This window comes from Corapipo altera, unplaced genomic scaffold (assembly GCF_003945725.1).
Source record: "Corapipo altera isolate COAL_440 unplaced genomic scaffold, ASM394572v1 46, whole genome shotgun sequence".
In the NCBI taxonomy this organism is placed as follows: Eukaryota; Metazoa; Chordata; class Aves; order Passeriformes; family Pipridae; genus Corapipo; species Corapipo altera.
In genome coordinates this window covers 13,673,686-13,694,643 of record NW_020884883.1, presented here as the reverse complement: position 1 = coordinate 13,694,643, position 20,958 = coordinate 13,673,686, and the positions used below count along the sequence as shown (strand labels likewise).

Genomic DNA, 20,958 nt, shown 5'->3' with positions numbered 1-20,958 from the left:
AAAAAACCTAAAACTTGAAGAGGAGGATGTATATAGTAACTCCCCTTGTCCTGCAAAGTTTCCTCTCTGTAATAGTTTAAGATTTACAAATCTAATGGAGAGCAATAAAATTCTTTTTATGTAATGTGTTGTGAAATTTGTGCAACCTCTCAGCCTGTAAAAGGAGTAGGGTTATGTGCTTCGGATGTTTCACAATGTGGAGGTGCTGTGGGTTTATACCTCCACAGGGCTTTAGGGGTTGCCTCTGCCTGAGAATTCCACACCCCTGTGGAATGCCCGGGTTGGTCCCATCCCCTCCACCACCCTTGTGAAGCGTTTGCTGGTCAAAGTCGTGAGGCTGCACCAGTATCTCAAACAGATGGTTACTGGAGTGTACACTGACTCCCTTTACTCCAACCAGATATGTTTCAGACATAAAACATTAAAAATTCTCTACTTTTCCAAGGTTTCCTACCTATAAAACTACTCCCCCAAAGCCCTTGACCCTTTCCTTCACACAGCCGTCACTGGCAGCCCCTCCGTTTGTTTGTTCCCCATAGCTGGGGTTAATTTGGCAATGAGTAACTGTTCCCACCTGGTGGTTTACCTCTAAACTTACAAAAAATACATTATTTCCTTAATACATTACAGAATGATGAAGAATAACATCACTGCCTTACAGGACAAGGCAAAGAGTAACATCTTCACTCTGTGCTTTTCAGTGGGACTTTTATTTGTCTTACTGAAACACTACTTGTCACACAGCTTGCAGTGTTCCAAGACCTTTCCCTTGCTTTTGCAGAAAGGTAGGAAAAAGCTGACAGAATCGCAGGTTAGCAGGGCACAGAGCAGCATGAGAAGTGTTTCATATAGGTTTAGTGTGAGATGTGGCGTAGGGAACAAGGAGAGCCTTTCCAAAGGGAAAGCTGTGCCATGATGAGGGCAAAGGGCTGGGTCACCAAGCAGTCAGAATATGTTCCTCTTCCACATGCCTTCTGAGTGACCAACCAAGGTAAGTCAGCATTAAAAGCCTGAAACTCTTTGACTGTTACAACTGAGGACTATAGTGCACTGCCCTGTTCAGTAGGTGACCTGGTAAAAAGTGACTGGAGTGAAAGGTGCCTATGAATCAAACAGCTCTGCAGGTTGTGCTCTCTGTTGTCTGCCACAAGAGGCAGGATTCAGAAAGGCACCCTTGCTAAGAGAAGGATAATATCCAATATTCTTTTATGCTAGCAGATTACTGTGGATCTGCTGCATCCTTTTAATAAAGGCAGGGGCTGGACCATAAAACAGATTCAACCTCAGCCAGTGGCTCTCATGGATAATGGAAACTCTAGCTGCTTTTTATATTAAAAAAAAAAAGAGATCTGGTCAAGGTGGAAGCCCCACCTATCAGCATATTGTGATCATTTCTAGTCTGTTTCTGAAGATTGTTTCCTAGATTTTACCTGTAGGATCCCTTTAGTCTATGAACCTGGAGAGATTGGATGCAGTCCAAAGCATTGCTTCCTACAGCTCATAATGATCAGACTTTTCATCATTCACATCTTTGTGTTGTATGATGAACATGTGAAATGGACCTGAAGGATATCCTTGTCTCCCAGCAAGGAACATCTGGTCCAACTCTGTCCCAGCATCACAACAGTAGCTTGCAACCTAACTCCTGTTACTGTGGAAAAAGCTGATCAGTGCTTTCCAGGCTGAGGACTCCCCATCTTGGCTACTCTTTTGTGCTTCTGTGCATTTTAAATAACTACTTTGCCAATTCCTTTTCTCCACATTGTCTGAATAATGAAGGCTTGTTCAACTATAGTGGTTCTCGAAAGCTAATCCAAGAAAGTCTTTAAGCCCATAGGCTTGAAAACTGCAATCTAGGACAGGAGCTAGGTGCTGAAATTCTATCTGCAACATCTGAGAAGAGGGAATAATCCCAGAAAAACCTCACTGCAGAGCAATACACTTGTACAACAGCATGGCTGAGCCATAGCATGGGAAAGACACTGTTTACCTCAAAGGTAAACAGTGAATTCTCAACTCTAACACACTGTGCGATTTAGTGTGAAAAACATCATCTACCTTGACAGCAACCAAGGCAGGAGGAAGAGACCAAGAACGTGGAATTGCTCTGGCTTGTCTGTGCAAAGTTGGAAACCTGAAATGCCTGTTGAAATGGGAATACAGGTCTGTCTCCCCTTCTCCCTCTCTCTTTCAATATGTCTACGGGAGAAAGATCTCCTCATCCGTCAGATGGTGAAGGAATGGGTACGGAATGCTGCTGGACCCCTTCCTGGCTTTCCAGAGCAAAAGGGGAAGATCTGGGATATCCCACGTGCTGCAGACAAGTTTACCCAAATCTACTCTGCAAGGCTGCAGAGCAAGTGAACTTTAGTGGTGCCACACCAGACCTATCACTTGTCTGCGTGGAACTAGACAGTGTTCTGAGAGTGCGGAGAAAAGAAGGGCTAGCACTTATTTTCCCTTCATTCCAGTTTAAAAATTTCTAAAGGACTGCATTTTAGATTAACAGAAAGTTATCCTAAACCGATGAGTTGCAGTGTTGGCTGTGGACAGCAGAGTGCACTGCTCGTACAGCAGAGGAAGGCAGCACCCAGGCGACTGCTGAGGGGTCTTGGGGTCTTGGCAGTGGCCACAGGAGCTGGGCAAACCCACTGGAGACTGCACAGATGTGTGCTATCAGCTGGCATCGGCATCACTGCACTTGCCCCCTCTTCACTGCTGTTAAACAGCTACACATGCTGCAGCCACACCTGCAGTTACAGTGTAGGCACATCCTGAGAGGTGGTTGTGGGTCAGGTTTCTACTTGATCTCTAAAAAATAATGATGAAGAAGAAAGGCCTTCTGTGTGTACAGAAAACAAAATGCCAGGTAAGTTTTTGCTCATATTAAAGCATCTATCTACTCCCACATTGTAGAGTTAGTCTTTTCCATACAGGGGCAGGTGGGAGGAAAATGAGGAACTAACAGGTTTCTAAGATTCTCAGGTCAATGTAATGATACAGACAAAAATCTGCATTAATGAGGAAAAAAAGCATTGTGTTGCATTTGGAAGCAGCAAGTTGCTTGGCTCTTTGAAGCCAGCGTTGATACACCAGATGGTTGCTGTTGCACATTAGCAAGAAGATGTTCTGTGCTTACATTGCTCTGATGTATTTTTATTTGACTTTTCAGATTTGCACTTTACATTCAGATGTGAGGATTGGCAGTCACTTTATGAAATATTACAAGAAGCAGCTGTAATCAGGGCTGGAATAATTTTATTGATCTGCAAGTCCACATTTCAACAGCTGGAAGAAACAAGAAATATTATTATGCTGCCTTGGGTCATTTTCTGATAAGTTGTCTTCTGTAGCCACTTTAGAGAGGCAGCAGGTTACAATATTTACTGATTCTATTAGCAGACCCTAGCACTTTCGAGTACTGTCCCACAACTGGGTCACTCTAGGCAAGATAGTTCTGGTGGTCGTTGGAAGAGGTAGCTCCTGTGTCCAGTGGCACTGTTTGGAAAGCAACCAGCACAGCAGAGCCTTCAGGTGCTGTAGAAAGGACACAGAAGGAAGTGAGGAGTGGTGCTGAGCACACAGCTGACCAGCTCTGGACCTTCACGGGCAGATGAAACTATAGTGTAAACCCTAACTAAAGAATTTGGAATATGACAGTGACTTGTGCCTTGGTGTTTGATTCTAAAATTTTTGATCCATTTTCTTGCAGACTAGGGGCGGTCTTGTTGAAAACCTGTTGAAATAATACCTGGCTCCAAAAGTGCCTGCTGTGGCCCTGCTCTGCTGCTGGCATCTGCTCCAGAGCCACACCACCTGTGTTTGGCTTGGCAGGTAGCTCTCCTTCTTTCCTGTCTTACAGGCTCAAGCTTATACCTGGAGACTGCAAAATATGCCCGTTCCCTAGTTCTTGTTCCAGATCTTTTATTTCTGAGGTCTTGAAGGACAGGATATGCATCGCTTGTGTCACAAAGCATGGTAACATCTCTAGGTGAGTACACAGAGCCTGGTGTTCTTACCAAATTCAGTTTCCATGTGTCATCTTAGATCTGGAGCAACAATCCATACTGGTCCAGCAAGTACATAGCCCTGGAGACTGGGTGAATGGTGACCTGGAAGGGCTGAGAATAATACACAGTGTATTTGCGTAGTTTTTAAGGAATAAATACATGCTACATGTTGTGAGCTCATGTATTAATGTATGAACTAAAGGTAACATCAATGTTCACAGTTCATGTCTGAGGCATTTCAGATGCCAAAGTCAGAGCTCATAAGACTCTGAAAAACATCAAGTCGGGGTGCACTGCAGTGTTTTTTTTTCTCCTGCACACCTACCCTTCCTCTCCGAGTTTGAGCTGCACTGTCCTCTGCAGGTGCTGCCAGGTGGTGTGTTGGTAGGAGAGCACGCTGCCACCAAGCAGTGCACATACACCTGAGAAGAAGAAAAAGTGCCACTTGGTCTGTATCAAATGCCACTTTGCAGAGCATTGTGTTGTCTTTTTATCTGCTTTTGCAGAAATTACTGCTGGTTAGACTTAGGCTTCTCTGAAAGCTTCCATGCAACACCTTCTAGCTGAACCTGCCTTGAATTTTAAATGTGGTGTCAAAGAAGCCCTCAGGCAGTTTGGTAACTGAGAGGCTGAGACAGGAGAAGTTAAAAACTCATGTGCTGCAGTGTATCAAAGCTAGACAGAAACTCAATCTGGTGCTATATGCAGCTGCACACATAGCCAGAATTGCATCATGTTCATTTCTAGCAAGTTGAGCTGCTTATGAAAGGCTGAGTCAAAAAATGATGCAGTTACTTAAGCTGCCCAAGCAGGAGTACTGCTGTGCCTGGCATCAATACATGTAGTCAGGACGTGCAGTCCACTCTGCTGGGTGCAATAGGAGCAAAGTACCCTCAGGTGACTGTCCTGGGGTTTTCTTTACTCTAATTAGTTCTGTTAGAGGAGAACAGAAACTCAAAAATTAAGACCAAATCCACATGCCTCTGCTTCCCTTCTCATTGGGCTGGCATCCAAGGAGGTGGATGACTGTCTGGGACAGATGGGAGACAACAGAGATGAACTTCATGTGAATATTAGGGCATATAAGTTGACTTTTCTGCTCTAGACATTTTGAACTGAAATGCTATGAATCTAATCCTACACAAAGACAGAAACACCATATAAAAATCATATTTACATAACAAATTCTTTTGTTTACTTCAGCCAGTCCAATCTTAAGTCAACTGTGTTGCAGAGGAGATCTGAGAACTAAATTAAAGCAGCAGTCAGGCCAGTTGACTTTAATGCTGACTAGGTCTGAAGTCTGTGAAGTGTTTAAATCAACTATTTTTTAAAGCATAGAATCATAGAATATCTCAGGTTAGAAGGGACCCATAAGGATCATCAAGTCCAACTTCCTGCTCCTTTCAGGACTACCTAAAACTAAACCATATGATTGACTGCATTGTCAAGATGATCTCAGGATAGGGTCCAGGAGTGGGAGGTGAGCCTTTCACTTAGTCTTACCTGTTCCAGTTGCTTTACCAGGGTTCTTACTGCCAGCCTTTTAAAGTGAGAAGGGTGTCTGACCCTGGGGCTAACAGGTACTGGGCAGAACTCTGCAGCATACTCACTGCCATTAATCTCACACCTATATGAGGGAAAAGATCAACAGATCTAGAAGAAATTAGGGCTTTGCTGATGGGTGCATTGGTCATTTAGTATTACTTGCCCATCCACAGTGATGTTCCATCTTGGAGTGCTGCTGAAGTCCAGAGATCTGGTTACCCAGCAGTTTTCCAGGTATAACTCAACGTTGGAGCTCTCGTCTTTCAGCTCCACTTCAAGAAACACAGGCTCCACAGATTGCTTGAGTATGGCCATGCTGGGCTCATAGAATTCCATGAAAGATTCATCTTGAGAAAATGGCATGGGATTTTGTTGTTTTATTTTATTTAAACTAAAATACTTTTGGAAATTTTCTGATTTTCGTGGGAAGACATTTACCTTTGGACACTCTTGAAACTACATTCAGAGCTTGTCTTACCCTTCTGTGTGCTGCAGAAAAGGAAATGTTAGTGAGGTTCTTTAGCAGAAAGTAGGACATGTCTTAACAAGAGAACTCACGGCTGAAAGAGTCGGAGAGGTTTAAAAATGGAGGAAGAGAATTGCCCACCTGCAGTATTTGATCTTGGTCCCATCGTACCGGAGCCAAAGGGAGGTGATGTGACTGGATCACTAATGAAGGCCCCCAGCACTAGGGTCTCCTTTGCTTGATAGTAGCACAAGACTGTTAGTCTAGAGTTGGAGAAAGGGTAATTTTTGTGTTCACATGTACTTTCCAGAAGCTGTGCCAAAGTGAGCAGTGCCAGTGAGCAGCAGCTCCTACCTGTAATCTGGATCCCTTGTGATTGTCGGTATGCTCTGTCCTGGAAGAGTCTCTTTCTCATAAGAGATTTCATTTTCATAAATAATGTGATCACCTTCAAACTGTGCATATGGGAAGCTCATTAAAAATTGAATCTTCTCAGCATCTGGGGCAGGGGAACAAAAGAGAAAATGCAGGAGAGACAGAGTCTTTCAGCAGGTGTATCTGCTCCGACCATGGGCTTACCCTTGCAGAAGTGCCACAGGTAGTGACATGGAACTTGAAGAAGGCATGGGCTTCATTATACTCTCTGGGCTTGCAAGAGCTGTCCCTTAGTTTGGTTTTACTCATGTCAATGCCAGGAACTGTCTTCATTTGGGCAGATATCATTACAGTACCATCTGGGTGGCATACTGAGAAAGTCAAAGGGTTGGTTATGAACTCAATGAAAGAATCACACATCTTTTTTTTGATTGATCAGTTGTGTAACTTACTTATAAATTCTGAAGAATTAAAACTGCAGCTAATGGAGAACATCTGTAAGGTCTCCATAGTTCTCACTTTCCTTAGGGCAACATCAAACCTTGCTTTGATTTTCTGAAAGGACACTTCCTGTGAAGGAAGAGATAGAAGAGGTGTCTTGTTGCAGTACATCATCCATGTGTACAAAGTTTTGCTCTTTAGTTTGTGCCACTTGAATACTAACAAGTCACAGGAGTTAAGTCAGTGTCAAGGCTCAAGCCTGATGCAACATGGGGGCAGAAGTTTTCTTGTATGAATTTATCACTCACTGTCACAGAGATAATTTTGGCTGATTATTGTAAAATAGTTCAGATGTTTATTACAGCATCAGTTTTTCCCTGCCATATGTTAACATTTCTAGAAAATGTTCCTTTAAAAGAGCTTCTTTTATAAAACTTCTGTTGAAATATTGTTTCTGGCTCAGTGCAGATGGGACATTTTGCCTCATCTTAGTAAAAATACGGAGGAGTTTGCTTTTGAAGACTTGGTGCATATCTTTTAGAGACAAGTGAGCACTGCAGATTGCATCATACATGGCATTACCAGAAGGGTCCATGTCCGATGCCCCTTGTCTTACTTGCACTGGCTTAGAGTCCTTCCCTCTGGAGGTTTTCCAATATGGGTGATGCCACAGCACTACAAACTGAGACTGTAGGATTCTGTGTAAGCAAACAGTTCTACATGCTTTAAAGAAGCCATTGCTAAACATGTACCTCGTAGATAACTCCCACAGCAAACAAAGGTATTTGCAAGATCAGGTGTGTAGAATTGATAGCTGCCAGATACCCATTGGTGAGTGCAATGTGCCGGTTCAGTAGCGTGTTACCAAGATACAGTTCCCAATACTGGTGCAAGCCAAAAGTAGGGAGGGTTAGATACAGGTTTTCTTCATCACAGGAGCCAACTGCTTCTGGTAGTTCTGTGGGAAGAAGGTGGAATGAAAAGTTAGCCATGAAGGAAGGTTTGAGCGATAATGTTTGACCCAGGAAGGGATTTCTATCAAGGATAAAAACCCCAGCAGCTTGTTATGTGCATGCTGGCATTGTCTGCAGGGTCTTGGCTGTGTTGTGGGTGTAGCAGCTCACGTTTGGTGGGATAGGGAATCCTCATGCTTTAGCAGTGACCTTCCAGCTTGCTTCCGGGACTACTCCCTGTTTCAGTAAGGTAAGCTGAGCTATGCACAAAAATACATTTTTTGATCATACTTCTTTGAGTTGAATCAAGAGTTATTTCAAAGATAAAATAAGTCAGTGAGGAGACTGTCACCTTTATGGCATAAATGCTCTCTTTAGAGATCACAGTGACTTATTTGAGTCAGTTAAGTTCTGCCCTGGATTTAGAGGTAAAACTGTATTTGAGGACAAACTGAAACTTGTAGCAATGTCTGAAGGCTTTGCCAGTAGATGTATGTTCAGGTTCTGAGGCATCTGGTTCACTGTTTGCAAGCCAACTTATTCTACACACTTGTTTTATTGCTCTCAGTGTCTCGAGGGCAGACTGTCTTGCCAGGATGCAGAAGAGCTGCCATCAGCGAAGCAGCAAGTTGTCTATTACCAACAATGAGCTTTGGAAGGGTGGGGTTTTCCCCAAAGCTTCCACCCTCACTCTAATGCTATTCTCACTGAATTCAATGAAAGCCTAATCCATGCTGTTGATGCAAACCAGTTAATATCAGGGCAAAGCTTACCAATATCAGCAATCACACACTCCACCTCTGCTGAATGATAATAGAGTGTCATCTCTGGCCCCACGCTAAGAGTGTAGTTAACCAGGAGGGTGTATTTTGTTTCATTTCTGTTAACATACTGAAAGAGAGAGAAGTGTAAGACTGCAGCAGCAAAGGCTTCCAGCACAGACAGGCATGTATATCCTGAGCAACACTAAATAATTATTCCAACACCCTCCTCTCCCCTGCAAATATCTCAGTCTCCAAAAATATCACTTCAACTGGACTAAAACTATTCAGAAATCTGGCCTGGATTCAACAGCTCTTTCAGCCAAACATAAATGTGGAGCATGTTGTGCCTGTTCAGAAAATGGAGGGACAAGTGAACACAGTGGTGGTTCCTCTGTAGCCCACTGGTGAAAGAGCTTTTAGAGGGAGATTTGGTTCCAAATCCTTATTCTTCTTTACTTAGAGCGTGGGCTGAACCCAGGAGAGTAAGTAATTGGTTAAACGAAGGTGTGAGAAGATTCTATGAGAGATCCCTCTCAATATCCTCTTTTACTTCACTAAAAGTGCTCCCAAAGCAAAACCTGGTGTTCAACCTGAAAGAAATACTTCTGAATTTTTTGGCTTGCTTTGATCCTTAATGCAATTTAACTGCGGTTTGACTGCAGTCTTAAAACTATTTGCGAAAGTCCTGATCCTGTGCTTTCACAATGTAGTTCCTTGTAACAGAAAATAGCATCACAGCTCTGCGTGATTTGGTTGGAATAGTGGTAGAGAACTTGCAGTTATGCATCCTCCCACTGAAATGAGAGGTTGAAATCTCTCTGTGAGTTCATACTTTTTGAAAAATATTTAGATTACAAACGGTCTGAAGCTTAACAAAATTAGATTTAGAATACCCTGAGCCTGCCTTTACGTGCTCGCACATGGCATGGCTTGTGCCAGCGGTCAAATGGCTTTGCACAAACAGTGCAGAGGAGTTACTGGATGTTGGTAACTGGTGTTTGCAGCATTGCAATGAGTCATTTTTCCAAGACACTCCTGTTTCAAGGGACAGCATCTAATTAATACAGATTTGACAAGGCTCTTCCTGTTGGGTGTGCACTCGGACATCAGCCATGCTGACAGGCACTAAAGAAAGTGGTATTTCATCTCATCTAATCACACTTGATACTATGTGTCTCCCAGAGACTTATGGAGAGCAAAGTGGAGACATACAAGCCTCTAATTTTAACTCAGATGAGCTCAGAGTCATTGACACCTTTATGACTGAGGAACAGTTGTGGGTTAATAAAAGCTGGGCTGTGTCTGCAAAGGGACTGCCCCTCCTCCTTCACTCATCTGCTGAAGTGACTTGCTGTATCTTACCTCTTTTAGAACATATGGATCATCAAAAGAGACTTCCAGGATAAACCCTTTTGTTCTGTTAGAAAAGAGAGTTTCATAAACCTTGAACTCGTGGTACTGTGCTTCCCTCGGGGTAAATGGCACATTTCCTATTGCGATTGCCACCAGAGAGACATCGGGAAGAAAGTGTCCAAATGCAACATTAAAAAGCCGCTCCTCTGGCACAGTATCTGCAGGGAGAGAACATCAAATTACTGCTAATGTGGATCAAGTAACGAAGACGGTTGAGGTGGCTTCTCATTCAAATTCCAGGAAACTTAGCCAACAGCCATCTCTTTAATGGCTCTGATTAATGATTGTTTGTATTCTAGTCAGATCTGAAATACCCTGAGTACATGAGAATTGCTTCAAGCTGCAGGAGATTAACAACAAATACATACAACTTTATAGAAAGTGGCTTCAGTGACTTTCTAGAGGTGCACTATGGCGTGCAATGACTTTCTTATGAAGAAATCTAGCCATGTAAAATACAGAAAAACTATCATAATGTATGCTAAGAGGCTCCTTTTTCTTTCTATATCCCTTATACAGGCAGCTTCAAAGATGTTTAGTGCTTTAATGCATTGGAAAATACAATTTAAAAACCATGACTGCAGTACTGGATGGTACAATTATTTGAGTATGCTCCCCAGGTAACAAATGCAGGCAGTTTGGAGGAGCAAATGCCATCAATGAACACTGTCTTTCTTCCCAACATGATAACTGCACATCACAACATCTTTATTCTAGGGTCCCAGTGCTCACTGGAAAAATCTGGATGTTAATGCAAAAGAAATGTTTACGTTTTTATCAACAACTAATAAGTTAAAGCTAAAGCTTTGTGGTTGACTTTGGCTAGCAAATGAGAAGTGGAAGTTGAGAACATTGTGGGGTATGTAGGGGTGTGGCAGAGGTCAAGTGGAGCAATGTATAACACGGCAAAAAATTAGTAAAAGACAACAAGAGGAATGACTTACTGTTGATAACAGTTGGCATTTGTGGCATGAAAGGTGTAGTGATGGATTTGATGACTGTGTACTTTGTGGTTTGCCAACCTGCATCTGTCCACGTGTGCTCCAAAAACAAGTCAATACTGTAAATGACTCCATATACACCACCAGATATGGAACTCTAGGAAGTAAAATGTGTGATTAAGTCTTAGTTCTCAATAGCTCAATAAAGGGATGACTGTATATGGTTAAAATTCTTACACTAGCAAGAGAACATTATATACTAGTACAGTTTGGGATGGATTTTGCTAGGGGAGCTTGTTTGTTTTTTAGCTTGGCCCATTTATCTGGTCCATGTTTGGCTCAGATACTGCTGAGATTCTCAATAAGGAAGTATCAGGTTTGCAGGGATGTCCTCATTAAGTTTAACATGTTAACACATTTGTGGTTTTTTTTTTTTACAATCCCTGGATTTCCAGTCATGTGTCCCGTTCTGTCTCAGTTCACTCTGAAAGTTTCTCAGTGCTTCCAGCAGTTCTTAGACCAAGCCTGTCTGGCATTACCATACACACAGTGATGTAAGTATCCACTGATACACAAAAAAGGGAACTTCTGAAGGGGGTAACTCAAAATCACACCAATGTCTTCCACACAAAATGGAACTGATAAGGAGACTTGGAGGAATATTACCAGCTCCTTTCTAGGTGTTCAAGGTCATGTCGGATGGAGTTTTGAGCAGCCTGACCTAGTGAAAGATGTTTCTGCCCATGGCAGGGCAGTCTGGACAAGATTATCTTTAAAGGTGCCTCCCAGTCCAAACCATTCTATCCTGTTTGACTGAACAATTTTTTGACATCATCTCTGTATCTGTAAATTATACATTGATGAGAAATAAACTATGTTCAAGGCAGGTGATTGCACCCCAACTACATGTGGAGAAACTGTCCCATGGTAACTCATGCTATCTTCATGGAAATTACTCCTTGAGCCAGGCCAGAAGTTTATGAGGACTAGTTTCACAATTTAGCAACATAGACAATTGAATTCCAGTGTCCAGGAATCCTTTCACTATTAGTTTATTAGTATGCCTTAGAGATTATTAACAAAAGGCATTTGCTTCTATCATGTTTTGTAATCACAAAGTCCTAATTTCTGAGTAAGTACTTTCAAAATACGGAGAAGGAGCATCTAGGTTTTCAAATATTTATTGTATCTACAAGTTTTAAGCAGCAATCAATCAGTATTTGGAATGATTTAGAATGATCGTGATTTAGAATCTTCTTCCATGGTACAGGCCCTCAAACATGTTTGTGTGTTCATACTAACCTTTAGCTTGCCACCTTCTGCTCCAATAGGGATAGTTATTCTGATGTGTGTCTCATTGTGCTCCAGTAAGTAGTTCTTCTCCTCTGGATTTACTATGACTTGATCATCAACTCCCATTACAATGTTTTTAGACAGAAAGGTGGATTCTTGAACCACTAATGTGGGAATAACCCTTGGTGTCGTCCATATCAGCGTAGTATCAGTGAAGTTGATGTCATCTGTGGAGTTAGATAGACAGTCCCAGAGAATGGGTCATTGGAGTTACCAGAGCCATCTCTGTGCAACAGCTGCCTTTCCCTTACTCCTTTTCACCAGGATATCTGTACAACTTTCACTGATGCAACATCTTGTAGGATATTGGTCAACTGATGACTATTTTGTCACAGAGACCCTGGCACTCAAAGCAGACTTGAATCACCAGTTTCAGGTGAATCATTAATTTTTTCAGAAGAGCCAGCAGTCATGCTGCCAGCTATCTACTCTGTTGCCCTTCTGGTCCCAGGACTTGCTGGCAAAAGGAATAAAAGGCACAGAGCAACCAGTTCAGACCTCCTTGAAATATTGGCTTCAGGGTCATGATAACTTAAAACCTCCTGCTTCTCACCACTTGTTCACATTAATACTCTTCTGTGAGAGCCAGAAGGTACAGCCACTACTTCTCTTCAAAAAGGTAGAGTAGTTCTGCCTCTCCAGAGAAAAGGACTAGGTGAGTCCCAAGGATGCAGAGCTGCATGCCCTGCATGAAGTGGTACAAAAGAGGAGAGCCAAGGCTGTGGGATTAGTCCAGGGGAAGCTCCCTGGCCCTTCTATAGCACTTTTACTTGTCTCCAGTTCCCTGCATCTAACGTGAAGATTTGAGAAACTGGAGAGAAGGCAAGACCCTGCACTGGGAACACAAGTAATGTACTGTCACAGCAGGGAACATGTTTGTCCGGGACTAAAGCCACAGACTCTTAGCTCATGTTGCTCTGAGGGCAGCTTGTAATCCCCTTTTCTAAGAGTAGGTCAAAGTGAAATGGGAAGACTGTGTTTTCTACTAGCTCCTTAGCTGGTTGTTTTTAGTGAAGAAGGAAGAAATTCTTACCAACAGGACAGGAGACAGTCGTGTCAATCAGCAAAAGCAGCCACCGCTGCCTGTACATGGAAGTGGAAGTGACCAAGTTCATATTCACACCACTGACCTGATGGGATGCAGGCAGAAAAAGAGAGCTGATGCTCTAGAGAGGCAGTGGAAAGGGCAGAGCTTTGTGTGTGATTGAGACCAACAACTCACCACACTGATATCAGACTCGTTGCTGTGGTAGGGCGCGCGCAGGTACACTCGGGACAGCGTGTTATTGAAGCTGTATCCCAGTTTCACTGCATCGCTTACTGTTACTCTCTTTCTCCCTGATGGAGAAACAAACATCAGTTGCCATTGCTGGTATGCAACATTTTGAGTCTGCAAGAGAGAGATGAGTTGCATCAAATCTAAGTCTACCAAAGTCTCTTAAAAAAATATAATATTGTAGCACCCATTTTCCTGTTAGAAGCTCAAGTAACTGGAATGATACTGGACATTACTGGTTCATCCCAGGCAAGAAATTCCTTTGATATATATAAAGATAAGGAATTCTAGAGCTCTTTAAGGCACCTTTAAAGATAGTCTTATAGCAGCACTGGAAGAAACTTAGAACTTGTGGCCTTGAAAAATCCACTGTGGACAAAAGTATCTGTGCTGTTAAGAAAATTATTGTCTTCATGTCTGTTGATTGCTGGAGTACTCCAGAGGCCAAATGACAGACTACCCTTTATAGTATGTAGCCATACTGTGCCAAAGATAAGAAGAGAGTAATGCCTGTACTGTCCTAGAACAGACTCTCCTGAAATAATAGCTGTATGGGAATATAGGCAAGAGGAAAATGGGCATAAGGAGCAAATAAGAGATCAGAAAAATAGGACAAGCATATATATTCCACAGGATCACAAAATGGTTAATGTTGGAAGGAACCACTGGAGGTCATCTAGTTCAACCTCCCTACTTGAGCAGAGTCCCTTAAAGCACGTTACTCAGGATTGTGTCCAGGAGGCTTTTGAATATCTCCAGAGAAGGAGACCCACAACCTCTCTGGGCAATCTGTTCCACTGCACCCACACAGTAAAGAAGTTCTTCCTCATACTCAGGTGGAACTTCCAGTGGATCAGTTTCTGCCCATTGCCTCTTGTTCTATTGATTGGCATCACTGAGAAGAGCCTGGCTCCATCCACTTCAGATACTTACAGATATTGATAAGATCCTCTCAGTCTTCTCTAGGCTAAGCAGGCCCAGCTCCCTCAGCCTTTCCTCATAAGAGAGATGCTCCAGTCATAATTTCCCCATAATTTTTTCCATCCTCAAATACTTTTCATCTCAGGGACTCCTGAGCTATCTGTAGCTTCTTTGTATTTTGTACATCTTATTGGATTTCTCTTCAGTCAACTTCTCCAGATTCTCTTTGGGATCAAATAAGTTTTTAACAGCCACAGCATCTTTTGGCTATGAGTTTGACAGATTCACTACCCATTGTGTGAAGAACCACCTACCTCTGTTTGTCTTGAATGCAGTTTCCACTAACGGAACAAGCATATGGCTCTGTTCTCCCACCTAAATGTCTTTTTGCAGTCTAGAGATCTAAAAATACTTGAGAGGTTTTTCAATACTTGATGGCAACTTTGTCATCTCCCTGGGTTTTTTGAGAGAGATGGAACTGTGCCCCAAGAATGACTCATAAGACTAGAGAGAAGAGGCAGGCTAGGAACTGTTAGGAAAGGCTCCCCTTCATACCTCTGGCAGTGCTGACATCCACGCTACAGTGTAGTCATTTGAAACTGCAGGGACATCAGTCTTCACTGACACCTGGGAACACAGAAGACATTCTTTGGGAGCAAACAGATCTTCAACATTATTACAGGCATGGGGAACAGAGAGAGAGAGAGAGAGCATTCAGATTTCTTCTCCAAACTATGTCTGGATTTAGCAATTTGCATTCTTTGAAGGTAATTAAAGTGTTTCCGTAGAGGTTTTTGATGGCAGTAGTTTCTGTGGCCTTACAATCAAAGTTAAAACCATGGCCTTTATGGTGGTACCTGTATAGCAGAAGAAATACTTTGTGTATGACCAGGTAATCCAAAAGTCCTGCTTCGTATCTGGTAAGCTGTAAACTAGATTCCAATCTGGAGACTTTCAGGGACATCTGGATCTCTTCACCAGAGGTATAAAGAAACAGGATATTGGCTTTAACAGGATTGGTTCCCCTTCCCATGCAGGCTGAACATCTGAAAATGCAGGATCCCCGGTACCTAAGGTAGATGCTGTGGTGTAAATCTTGCCAGCATGTGCTTCAGAGTGAGGTGAGGAAAGAGGACCGAGTCAGAGGACACTGGGTTGGAAGTCAGTGTTTACCTCAGACATCTGTACCATGGTTTAAGTGTGTTGCAACACCCAGACGTGACTGCACAGCCTCATGCTCTAGCAGGAGAAATTTGCTTTCTTTGTCCTGCCTATAGCAGTTGTGTACAAAAAGCAGTGAAATTTGGTTTGTTCACAGCCTTATTTCTACACTGGTGCATAGATGGTGGCAGCAGGCTGGACAGCCCAATCATACCACCCAGTGGGAGGCAGGTCCTATCTCACAGTGATGTTCTGTGAGTTGTGTGATGCAGGAAAGGTGCAGCTCTGCAGACTCTAGGTTTTATTATTTCAGACATAAGGATGACATTCTCACAGATGCTGCAGCACTTTATAACATAAAGGTACTCTCATGAGCTAAAAAGCTTGCCCTGCCAGGCTGTTGATTTGTTTGAAGAGGCTTGACTTACATCATCTGTAGAGTTAGCTGAATTTCACTTCTTCCAAAATACCTATGGAATGTAAATGTGTTACTAATAAGCATCTACAGTTACACACTCTGCTAAATATCAGCAGGTTGCTATTACGCCTGGTACATAGTGTACAATCAACCTCTGACAGGATTTTTTGGAGGTTGTTGTGCCTGGCAGGGAGCTTGGATGTAGCCTCGACTTCAGTGGGAAAATTTTTACCTCCATGTAGTTTTCTTCACACACAATTTCTCTTGAAGCCCAGGAAGGGTAGGAGCAGTACATAGGGTAGGTGTAGGTCACAGCTGCCCTCATGCTTGAAAATGGGGAGACCTTGATGTTCACAGTCAGAGTAAACAGCTCATCTGCCTGGGAAGAAAAACTGGCAATTCAGTAGATACTGTGTAAGGTCCCAGGGTTGACTGCATGGGACAATCTAGTCCTGTTTCTGAGGTGTTTTATAATGATGAGAACAGGTTTAGAGCTATAGTGACAGTTCCTCCAACATACCACCCTGTTTGAAGTGGTTTGTTTGCAGGCGCTTTCTTAGCCGGAGGCATTGCTTCAGCACTCACAGCCTTTGTCTCAGATCACATCTCAGCACTATTCTTGACACACTATAACGTGCAGCTGGTCAAGAGAAGATCTCACCTACCTCACCATATCGTTCACCTTTCTCCCATTTGTGACCCATGTGCCTCCCCATGGAGAGAAAGTACTGGACCTTTTGTTTTGATGTAGGTTGTTCAGATCTGTCTTAAAAATGCTGTTTAGAGTCTATTTCACTTGCTCAGGTAAGAACTCCCTTTGGTTCTTCAACTGTCCAGGAGCCACACACAAAGCCATGGACCATGCTTCTATCTGACATAGATGTGTATTTTTCTACAGAAAAAGGCAAAAACTTTCCGGAGAAATTTCCAGCCTGGAAATCCAGGTCATTGCACAGCACACTGCACACCCCCTGTCCTTGTTAGCATAACCTTGCCCATAAAGTTTTACCATATTTTTTCTGTGGGGCTTCCAGGACCAACCAGACTAAACATGGACAAGCAATGAAGTTTCTATTCTGATATATTCTGTTTCTGGGTATGTTTCATCTCAATGAATATTTAGAAATTAGAAGTCCAGGCTACACTTTTACATGTATTTTTGGAAGGGGTGAATCACTTTCCCGAGATGCCTGCCTCTCTCCATTGACTATTGTGGAAGCCTAAACAACTAGTTTAGGCTAGACATTATCTTTTAGATGGCTAAAGTTACATGAGACAAATCTAGGTCTAACAGGCGTGTATGATCTACGTTCCTAGGCATGTGTTAATAGGCACATTACCACACAAATTAAGCCAGGAAACAATCTGCCAGAATCACAATGCTTTTTCAAGCAGATGCCTACTTCTTTCCAGAGAGGCTTTCAAGAAACTCTCTGGCAAATCAGCAGCTACAAAGATATGCTTGAGAACTGGCAGCTAGTCAGCAGCATTAGGTTAAGTGTCATTCCATGGACAGAGGAAATCCCATGTCAGTCACATTGAACAAACCTCGAAGCGGAGAGCCATTGCCTATTCATTTCTACACACTACCAACACTGGTTCCTTGAATTCACTAATCTCAAAATGTGCCATTAGAATACCATATAATTTCTCAGTCCTGTCTGTCTTGTCTTTTTGGAGAGGATGTGCAATCTGAGCTGTTTTTAAGCCCGTGTCTGGGTCTTACCTCGTTGGCCACATGACAGCCGAGCACTGACGCGCGGAAGACGGGGTTGCCCCACACATCTTCTGACAGCACGTAGCCACAGCGAGATGCTAGTTTCTCATCCAACAGAATGGGGCCAGCATAAGGATCTACAGAAAAAGGGAATTATATGTGAGATGTAAAGCTCGGGGCAGGTCACAGGGCAGAGTGGTGCTAAGGCCCTCTCGTGCAGCTCTTCTCTAGGTGCTCTCCAGTGATGTGTGCTGTTAAAGAGCTGGTGAAACTGTGCTGGCATTTGTAAGAATGTGTGACACAGTCTGATGTGACTCAACCTCACCTATGTAATGTGCACTTTAGTACCTCTTTCTTTGCATCCAGAAGCTTTTGCCACTGCCACCTTGAAGTGCTATTACGGAGAGCTTCTCCGAGACATCACCTACATTTTTCCCTCCCTAACTCCCTAGAAAAAAAGTGATGGACTATTAAGCCCATCCATTTTTAAAAATCATCAAGCTGTGATAATCTACTGTCAAAGGATGCAGTCATGGACCTGTTTTGGATGGGCATTTTTACATATTGATCATATTTGCTGCTCATCTGTGTGTACTGTGAAACCTATGGGGGAGCCAAGTAACAGACTCAATGAGGGCTGGCTGCACTCAGCTCTTGATGTTGGTAGAGTTAATAACATCATATTTTGTTAATTATCTGCCCTCTGATTAAGGAACTATTTTAGTCTTGGGATAGACACAAGAATCTGTACAAACAGATAGGGTTTAACTAGCTGCCACTGCAATTTCTAGATTTGTCTGTCATTATATGTAGAACAGTACTATAACTGCTGTTTGAGTAAATGTATGCTTGCAGCCTGGATAGACTAAGGAGATAAGTGGAAATAACTTTGGAATAAGAAGGAATAGCTTTTATGAGACCAACTGATAGAGCTGGAAGAAACAAACAACATTTTATGCCTGAAGGCTGGTCTGTTGTTTCCAGCAGTATCAGTTGTTCTCATAAACGCTATCACTTCTCCCCACACCCTTTCCATACTTGATTTTTTCAGTTCTGCCTCCAAATCAAGTGAAACAAAAACAAAACCCAGAAAAAAGTGTACTGATCTCAACAGAAATTAATCTGGTTTGGGGTGAAATCACATACTTTTTACAATCTGATATGAACATTTTCTGGTTTTTATTTTGGTTTGGTAGATTTTTGTTTTCCCCAGAAAAACGGAAACCTTTTGTTCAAACTGAATTAGGGTATTTAACTGCAATTGTGATGTTAAATGAAAAGGAAATAAAAAAAAAGTCCTTTAATTGCTGCAGCACTCGGCACTCATTGAGAGTGTGTTTTCTGGGTATTACCCATCCTACAGGGCAGTTTTCATTTGTGCTGTCCAGGACATATCCAGTCTGCAATGTCCACTTTGTTTTTCTTGCTAGACACATGTAAGAGCTCAGCAGAGGAAAGTATGAAAGCCAAATGCCAGTCCTTCCTCTTAAGACCATCCTTTCTCCTTTCCCCAGCAGGTTAGTTGTAAGGAGCAAAGGGGGCTGTGGCTGTAGATACAAGTTTTAGTGCTCTGTAGGGATACTGGCCAAATTGAGATGTGAGAGGCCAGGTCTAGGTGACAAGGATGTGCTGCACGTTCTTTGGGGTCAGTTACCAATTATCAATAGATGGCAGCAGCATCCAGATCACAGACTTCTGTGATCACTTGGGTGATTCCCCAGCCGTCATGGTATTTGGGGCAGACACTTGTGACTCACCATAGATTTCCAGCTGGAAGAACTTTCCCTGGAGAAAGAGTTTATTCAGTTTCATCCAAAAAATTCTGGAGCGGCAACTGCTCTCTACAAAACCTGGTGGGAGCACATATAGAGTAGATGAGTCATTGGGACTGAAGGGCAGAGAAGAGGTACATCCTGTTATGAGCAAAATAACCAAGTTCTCATCCTTGCCTCTTCCCACTATCCTCTTATCATATTTCACCAACCTGGGGGAACCATCTGCCTCCCTTGTCCCAGCCAGAACAGCAAGAAAAGCAGCCAGATCCTGCAGTATAAGCACATGAATTAATAATGGAGTGAACAGAGAAAAAAAAAAAAGGAAAATTAAGGAGGTGGTGACCAAAGTCTTGTTACCTGCATAGTGAGTGACCCACAGCCTCCATCTGCCCTTGGAGACCTCTTCATGGGCATCAAAGTCCTTCTCCACGTGAAAGAAAGTGGACACAGCTGTGAAGACAGAACTTGGTCAGACCTGGGAGGAGAGGTACAGCTTACCTTTTACAGACTGTGGTGTGTTCTCCAAACCTTGTGTGTAGACCAGGAGGGGCCAGTGGCTTCTGTCGTGGAGGGACACCTGGGCTGAATCCTGCAGTGCCCTTCGATGTTATCTGAGCTCACTCCTGGCAGTGGGAAGCAGCCTCCCTCTCACTGGGAGGGCACAGCACCCTTCTGCCAGGTATTTGCAAGGTCAGAGGCTGCTTCTGAGCCTAACTGTAATGAGAGCAGCAGAGGGTACTCAATGCTTTCCATCAACCCCTGGGAAGTATTCTCATTCCTTACAAGTCAGTTGGGTAGCTTTGGCTTCAGGTCTTAAGAGCACATGAAACATTTCCCTGGAGGTGTTTTAATTGGGTCTACACAGGAAATACATTTTTGTTTCTGTGAAATGTCCCAATGACCCAGCCATGCCAGAGATAACAGCAGTTCTTTGGCAGCTGCATGTTTGGCTTTTGTGGATCCAGTTAGGTCGCCCTTTGATTTGTTTGATTATCGGAGAGTGTTTTGGTGAAAACATCTTGTTTTTAGAAGTGCTCTGATATCACTGTCAGACCATGTGCAGGTCTGTCTGTAAATGGCCAAACCTATTGCCTGAGAAGAGAATGTCTTAGCTCCTGATGAGAGCTGTGGCTCTGGGACTGCAAGTGACCCAAGAAGCAGGAAGGCTGAGAGGCTTGGTGAGCTGAAAATACAGCTTGTGTGGCATTGATGAGCCATGGTGGGTACAGGACATCTAGGCTGACATTTGAGCAATTGAAACACAGGGCTCAATTTCCTTTTCATTTCCATTTTGGGGCATTGCCCAATGATTCTTACCTTACTTTGATTCACAGGCATGAGCAGAGCTGTGCTGTAGAATTGAGATTATTTTCACAGCACCCTTCACACTGCTTCAGAATAAACAGAAGCCAATGGGCACATCCAC

The 20,958-nt window shown here is 43.0% G+C and overlaps 1 protein-coding gene across 5 annotated transcripts; it reads right to left on the bottom strand.

The window, feature by feature from the left end:
• Window positions 1–1,283: 1,283 nt before the first annotated feature.
• Window positions 1,284–20,397, bottom strand: LOC113946207. 5 transcript variants are annotated; one of them, XM_027641191.1, is made up of 25 exons: window positions 20,316–20,397; window positions 19,890–19,982; window positions 19,742–19,800; window positions 19,515–19,607; window positions 17,767–17,894; window positions 16,273–16,419; window positions 15,017–15,088; window positions 13,487–13,654; window positions 13,298–13,394; window positions 12,214–12,431; window positions 10,915–11,068; window positions 9,920–10,128; window positions 8,567–8,684; window positions 7,593–7,798; window positions 6,852–6,969; window positions 6,604–6,770; window positions 6,379–6,479; window positions 6,166–6,287; window positions 5,997–6,047; window positions 5,722–5,905; window positions 5,517–5,640; window positions 4,336–4,432; window positions 4,020–4,121; window positions 3,423–3,537; window positions 1,284–1,294 (listed from the first exon to the last, which is right to left on the bottom strand). In XM_027641191.1, the coding sequence occupies exons 2-23, from the start codon at window positions 19,916–19,918 to the stop codon at window positions 4,039–4,041; spliced, it is 2,745 nt and encodes a 914-aa protein (XP_027496992.1). In that variant the 5' UTR covers window positions 19,919–19,982; window positions 20,316–20,397; the 3' UTR covers window positions 1,284–1,294; window positions 3,423–3,537; window positions 4,020–4,038. The 5 variants fall into 5 exon arrangements, with proteins under 5 accessions (XP_027496992.1, XP_027496991.1, XP_027496993.1 ...); XM_027641190.1 differs by lacking the exon at window positions 20,316–20,397 and adding an exon at window positions 20,061–20,277; XM_027641192.1 differs by lacking the exon at window positions 20,316–20,397 and having other exon boundaries at window positions 10,001–10,128; window positions 19,890–20,278.
• Between the last annotated feature and the right edge of the window lie 561 nt (window positions 20,398–20,958).